The following is a 6,549-nucleotide window of genomic DNA, read 5'->3' as shown; positions in this document are numbered from 1 at the left end:
GCCGGTGACATCCCAGAGCTCCCAGGGGCACGCTCAGGGCGCAGCCACGAGCTCCCCCGTCCACACAGACAGAGCCTGGGACACAAAGCCCACCCGGCACATCTTGGCATTAGCCCAGCTTCCTTCCAGAAGGGTCCCTTCTTCTGGTGGTGGTTGTGTCAGTTTTACACTCCTGGATTGGCTGGGGCTGGCATGGACCTCTCGAGGTCACCTGGTCCAAGGCCCTTTGTAAGAATCTCTGCTGTAGACCAGTAGTGGTGTGAGTCGTTATCCTCCCTCACTGCTTAGGGACTTGATGAATGATGTCATTAAATGTTAGGCTGCCTTAGAATTCGAGAGTTGGAAACACTTGATGAAATTGATCCCTACTGTTGGCTGTTTCTTTCTGTCTGATGGCTCACATGTGTTCCCTAAGCTCTTGTGATATTATGCATTATAATGCTCACTAAGTTTTGGCCCTGGCTGCCAGCACTGCACCAACTCCCTTCCAACTGCTGTACAGTGCCACTGGGATCAGGGTCTGCAATAGTACCCTCTGTCCCACAGCAAGAAGGTTCTCCCTCCCAGTATTTAAGTCAAGATTCATTGGACAGGCTCTGGAGTTCTCAGGGTCTGTCCCTGCAGTGCAAATCCATTCTTGAACTTTCTGCTTCCTCAGTGTTAGCCTGGATGCCCAGGAGTTTCAATCTCTAATGCAACACCTACTAATGAACAAGCAGCACAAAGCCCCTCCATACGCACTGCCAAGAAGCAGGAGGCACATACCACCCGGCAACCACACCAAAGACATGGCCATAAAAATAAAAGCTTTTTATTTATTTTTTTTTTTAATATACCATTACAGAAAGATCTGAGTAACATTCTCAACAGGACAAACAGCTCCGGGGCCCAGGGGATGAGTGCAGGCAGCAGGCTCCAGAGTCTGCTCTACTGTGCTCCCGTGCTGCTGCTGCTCCCTGCCCAAGGAGACCCAGCACTGCCGGCATCAGGGCGTCACCTTCTTGTAGGTGATGTGGAGGTGCTGAGTCATGGGCTGCGTAGTGGTTGCCATTGAGACAGTTTGTTCGAGTTTCCCATCAGAATTGAGCCTGAATTTTCTGGTAATCTAAATGGGGGGGCAAGGAAAGAAATAAGGAAATCAAGCAAAGAGCATCCATGGGTAAATCCCTTACCAGTGCTTTCTACCTTTCCTCTGCCAACCTCACGCCTATTGTCAACACACCACTGAGGAAGAATATCCTCACTACAGCAGGCAAGTAAACAAGGAATTTTCTCTCCCAAAGAAAGCAGCCTTCTCCATAACACCAGCTCGAAGACCATTATCCATGGAGCAAGGCAAGGTCCTGGCATTATAGCTGACATCACCTCAGTACAGACAGGCATCTGTCCACCATATCCCTCCACCAGAAGAGTGGCTCCCTGCTGGCAGCTCAGGGAGATGGATGAGGCATTATTCACCAAAGCAGCCTTCCAAACCCCTTGGCCTCTCAGCAGGTCCCCAAACCAGGGTAAAGCAGGACATAGTATATAATGGCTTTAGTTTTGCTACAGGAAGGAGGCAACACAGCTCTTTCTGGGAAAGGGGAAACCCAGCAACTGAAAATATGCATCCAAAGGCAGGGGAGTTAGGACTTTCTGAAGTTAGGACACTCTGTAGGCACATAAAAACCAGGCTGTGAGAGCTTGTTTAGCCTCGCTGTCATTCTCAGCTGCTGGTCAGCCATGACAACTTCAGATGAGACACTGACACCTCCAACAGTGACCTCAGGATGCCACACTGACCCCAGCAGTGCCACCTTACTCACAAGCTGGTTGTACCCCTTCCAGCTGTGCCAACAACCCCCTGCTACACACTGAAAACAAGTTAAAACCCAAAAAAGGCCCTAAAAGCAACTGACCAAGGCTGGAGCTGACAGCAAGTGTCAGCCCTGCCTGCAGCCACAGATGGGAAAAGAGCCCAGAGCAAGGTGTGAATGCCCTGAAAAGCAAGTGAGCAAGATCTGCAAGACCTCAGGTGTTCCTAAAATACCCTGATGAGGCCAAATACTGACCATAACTTACATGTGCACCCTCATACTGCAATCAATCCAGAAACACAGCATTAAGAACTAACCCCACTGCCACAAAAGGGTATTTAGTTAACACTTTCCTATTTTCTTCCCTAAGGACCTGCTACTGGCCACTGCTGGAGACAGGATTCTGGGTTGGCTGGTCTGATCCAGCCCATCAGTTCTTAATGATCCCTCTGGGTCTCATAATGTACAGAATACCTTCTTAAGGCTGTTACAGAAAGGATAAGCCAGGACACCATGCAATATTTCCAAGAACTCCTGATGGTATTCTGTAATTAATGCATGCTAATTAACCTATTCTCTCAGCTAGACTCCTTCTAGGGCGAGCAATGCTATGGGAATTGCTCACTGTGTGTGTACTCACCTGCTCTACGTGGGGCTTCTTGGCAAAGGAGATCCTGGCTATGGAGTGGGAAGCTATAGAGAGCTCTTGTCCATTCACCTCCCCTTCCTCCACCTCCACCAGACCTAAATTAAAGCAAGGACATACATATTATTAGGCTACAAAGGTTATTTAGCTATGTCACAATTATTACTGTAGCTTTCAGGACTTTAAAGGGGCTTATAAAAAGAGGAAAGATTTCTGTGATTCTGTTACTTTTTGCACAGGCAGGTGGGGATAGGACAAGGAGAACAGTTTTAATCTGAAAGAGGAGAGATTTAGATGGGATATTGTGAAGAAACTATTCCCTGTGAGGGTGGTGAGGCCCTGGCACAGGTTGTCCAGAGAAGCTGCCACATCCCTGGAAGTGCTCAAGGCCAGGTTGGATGGGGCTTGGAGCAACCTGGGATAGTGGAAGGTGTCCCTGCCCATGGCAGGAGGTAGAACTGGATGAACTTTATTGTCCCTTCAACCCAAACCATTCCATGATCTATTAGGTTACATAACATACCATCACCCTCCATGTAGAATTATTTGCCCAAGCATTACTGACAACTACAAATCCACACACCATCAGACACAGAATATTGCTCAGAAAAATCCAGCCAGACTTACTCATACCATGTGGGATGAGTACCACACAGCAACTGGCACTTCTCCCTTCAGCCCCTGCCATCTTAGATGCAAATTTAAGCATCAACCTGGGTTTAACACTTTAACACTTTTAATAACTGAGACGTGGTTCTCTCTCATTCAGCCCCTGCCAGGTGTGTAACAAGGACCAAGGTGCTACATCCACACCATGAGAGACTTCCTGCTTTAGACCTGTGGGTCCAGTGCCCGAGAGCAGCGATGGCCACGGCAAAGTCAATTAAACAAAACTGTGGGAGCTGTGACAACTTCCTGAAAAAGTGATGAAACAGCACAGCAAGGCAAGGACCTCTTCTTTTCCCCAGCATGGGTATCAGGTGTGTACCTGTGTTCTGGGCACTGATGAAGGCCACCTTATTAGTGTCAGGCTTGAGGCGGATGAAACCACACTCCCGGTGCATGGGCTTCCTGGTGTCCGGATGGAAGGCGTTGAACCTGAGGGGAAATCAGAGCACAAAAGCTGATGTGTTTTACACTGAAAACACACTGTTTGGCCTGGCTTCCTCTTATTTAACCATGTGAGTGCCTGCAGTATTCTTTGAAGGGTAAACAACTGACAACACTTCACAGCTGGGAGATGGGGAAAAACATGGTTACTTTACAGGCATAGCTATTTCTTAGTGCTGGAGTTAGTTATTTCAGTTCTAGATTTTCTACAGCTCCTGGGTCTTTCTAAGAGCTAGCTCAGAAACTCCTCAGGAACTCAGACATTTCACAGATGCTGAAGCCACATTCTGTCTAAAATATTTCCTTTTCTCAAATAAATATCTGGAACTGCAGTATCATGTCTAGATTTTACACCCGGCAAGTTGTCTTTTCTGTATACTCCTTGCTGCAGGCAGCAATAGAACAAATGTATTTCTCCTATCACTCCCTTCAAAAAGATAAATTCAGCTCAGATTCTTATTTATTTATTCTTCAGGAGGCTTTAAAAACCGTAGGTTTGGTCACCCATAATGTGGGTGATTATATATTTCACGTGTGTTCATCTGTTACATTAGTTGGAACCATTAAAGCAGCACTGAGGGCTAAAAAGCAAGTGTTCCCTGCATGAAGTAAAATAATCACACAGAGTCAAGATTCCCAAAAGACTAGCAGCACAAGGCACCCCTACACCTCACAGAAACCCACGGGCTTCAAAGCTCAACAGATCTAAGTTGTGTATCTCCTTGGCACAAAAGAAAAGAACAAAAAAAACCCCAGGTGACTCAAATCAGCAACTGTTCACAAGCTGGAGAGGGAGGTGCAGCCAGAGCACAACTGTCAGAGCTTTGTTTCTTTTGGAAATTGGACTAAAACTGTCACAGGCTGAGCTGGCAGCTGCGTCACACTCAAGGAACACAGGGCATCTCTCACATAGGACTTCCATCTTGCAATTATTCTTTTCTTGATTTCAAAGCAACACACTTTCCAACTTACCCCTCCCAAACGAGCACCAGAGCAGTACTGAGCAGCAGCTAACATGTCACTTCTCTCTCTCCAGATTCCTTCTGATTTCTCTTGGAACAATCATCTGCAGCTGAAGCAGTTAAGCTATCTGCCTCCCATCCCATATGGTTTGATAAAGACTAATTTTTCTCAGATTTTGACACTGGTGAAGGCTGAGGACCACAGTTTAAAATGGACAGACCTGGCAGCCATGCCACAGCTCCCTCATTTATCACATCTGTAAGTTGGAGTCTCACAAACTATGCCAAGTTTTCAAGGAAAATAAAAGTCAGACCATGCAGTCACATACCACGACATCATCTCATTTGGTAGGTGAAAATTTGTGTACTTTGCCATTGGAAAAGAAACACAACCAACAAATCACACTGGAGCCATGCCTGCTGCACTCCAGTAGCTGCTGCCAGCACAGGCAGACCCTTGACTTACGAGAAGTTGAGCATGGGCTGCCCCACGTGAGAGATGTGCACTTCTTCCAGGTACTGGAAGGGCTTCATTGTAGGGAAGGTGCCGTCTCCTGGCGGGTCCGAGAGCCAGGTGCCCAGCATCCAGGACAGGGGTTCCATCACAGGGTTCAGCTGGGGAGTCTCTGTGGAGGAAGAAGAAAGAAGGAAGAATAAAAACTCAGGGACCTGTGCTCTACAGTTGGCTGGAGGTGAACACCAAACACCTCAGAAATGGACGAACGCTGCAGCAACACTCCTCTCCAGAGCAGCGCCACCTCTGAGGTGCGAGGGGAGATGGGGAACAATGCACAGTCACGGAAATTGGGTCCGTTTCCAGATATGCTCCTAGCCTTACACAGAATAAGAGCACTCTTCCAGGTGGTCCATTTCTGACTCCTCTCAGTAGTCTGATCCGAAAGGAAAGCACCCTCCCGTCTATGTGCAAGAAAGAAGATGACTGAAATCTCAGTGTAAAGAAAAATCACTAAACGGTGACAAATTCTCTAATGCTCTGGGCTGATCTTTCTCAGGCACTGAGTACGTACCTTCCCTGATTGTTTCAGAGACCAAGGATGTAAGTCCTCACTTCAGAGGAAAATCGGGCTGTGTTCATTTTTAAGATCAACATTTGGCTATAATTTTTTTAAGAGGTTAACAGTGACCTGAACTTACAGAAAGAGACAGGCAGGGATCATTCAGAAGATGTTCTGCTTAGGCTCTGGACTAAGTGAAACATTTTAAAAAGACTTGGGTGCCTGTAAGGTAAAGAGTAAATGGAAGAGAAAGACACTTCCCTTTGTCACTACATTTATTAAGGAGCAACCAAAGTCTGTTTCATATTTAAAGCTTCTTTAGGAGAGCTCTGATAAACAACAGTTTAGCACTTTGCTTTCAGAGATGGTGACCTGAAAAAAATTAATCAGAGAAACGGAGACAGACAACTTAAAGCCACGTGAAAAACAGAGCAGATCCATTACTAAGGTATAAGTAGGGAAAGTGAGACAGCACCCATGGGATCCTGGGAAAGCCTGACTCCCATACAAATGTGGGCCCACTACTCTAGTAACAGTCTGTTATGCAAACTCAAGTATGCTTAAAGCATGTCCTCCTCCCCCTCACAGGATAAATGTTTCCTACTGGCATGGTGGGAGTTCCACGGGGGTGTTTTCCACACCTAGTGAGATCACCAAATAAAAGAACAAGATGCTTGTCTAGCTGTTCTGAAAGGCTGCAGGGAGAAATCAGGGCCTAAGAAGGTGATGTTGTGGTCAAAATTTGCTTGATCAGTCTGAGTTTCACTGTGCTCTGTATCAAATGTCAGGCTAAAAACACTGAGCAAGGAGGAAGAACAGACAGTCCATACCTGGAATGCCAAAGGAGGAGGAACAGAAGCTTTCCTGGGTAAAAGAGACCACTTTTGGTACTCATTCTCCCACAGACAGGCAGGTTTGGAAAGCCAACCTGCATGTCAGCAAGGTGCTATTAATAACTCTGCTTTATCCTGAAGTATTTTGCAAAGTCAACCAACATGAGAAAACGTGAGAGCTCAGAA

The 6,549-nt window shown here is 46.6% G+C and overlaps 1 protein-coding gene across 2 annotated transcripts in view; it reads right to left on the bottom strand.

Annotated features, from left to right (window-relative positions):
- Window positions 1-795: 795 nt before the first annotated feature.
- Window positions 796-6,549, bottom strand: part of THAP4 (THAP domain containing 4) — a 17,995-nt gene continuing 12,241 nt past the window's right edge. For both annotated transcript variants that reach the window (XM_027906124.1, XM_027906125.1), the window contains 4 exons: window positions 4,981-5,140; window positions 3,431-3,540; window positions 2,437-2,540; window positions 796-1,105 (listed from right to left, as the gene is read on the bottom strand). In XM_027906124.1, the coding sequence (XP_027761925.1) occupies window positions 986-1,105; window positions 2,437-2,540; window positions 3,431-3,540; window positions 4,981-5,140 (494 nt within the window). In that variant the 3' untranslated portion in view covers window positions 796-985. The remainder of the gene's footprint in view (window positions 1,106-2,436; window positions 2,541-3,430; window positions 3,541-4,980; window positions 5,141-6,549) is intronic.

Source organism: Empidonax traillii, unplaced genomic scaffold, assembly GCF_003031625.1.
Source record: "Empidonax traillii isolate 1590-97213 ecotype Southwest subspecies unplaced genomic scaffold, ASM303162v1 scaffold1250:size145484, whole genome shotgun sequence".
Taxonomy (NCBI): domain Eukaryota; kingdom Metazoa; phylum Chordata; class Aves; order Passeriformes; family Tyrannidae; genus Empidonax; species Empidonax traillii.
Note: the sequence above shows the minus strand (reverse complement) of the source record. Positions and strands in the feature narration are given on the sequence as shown.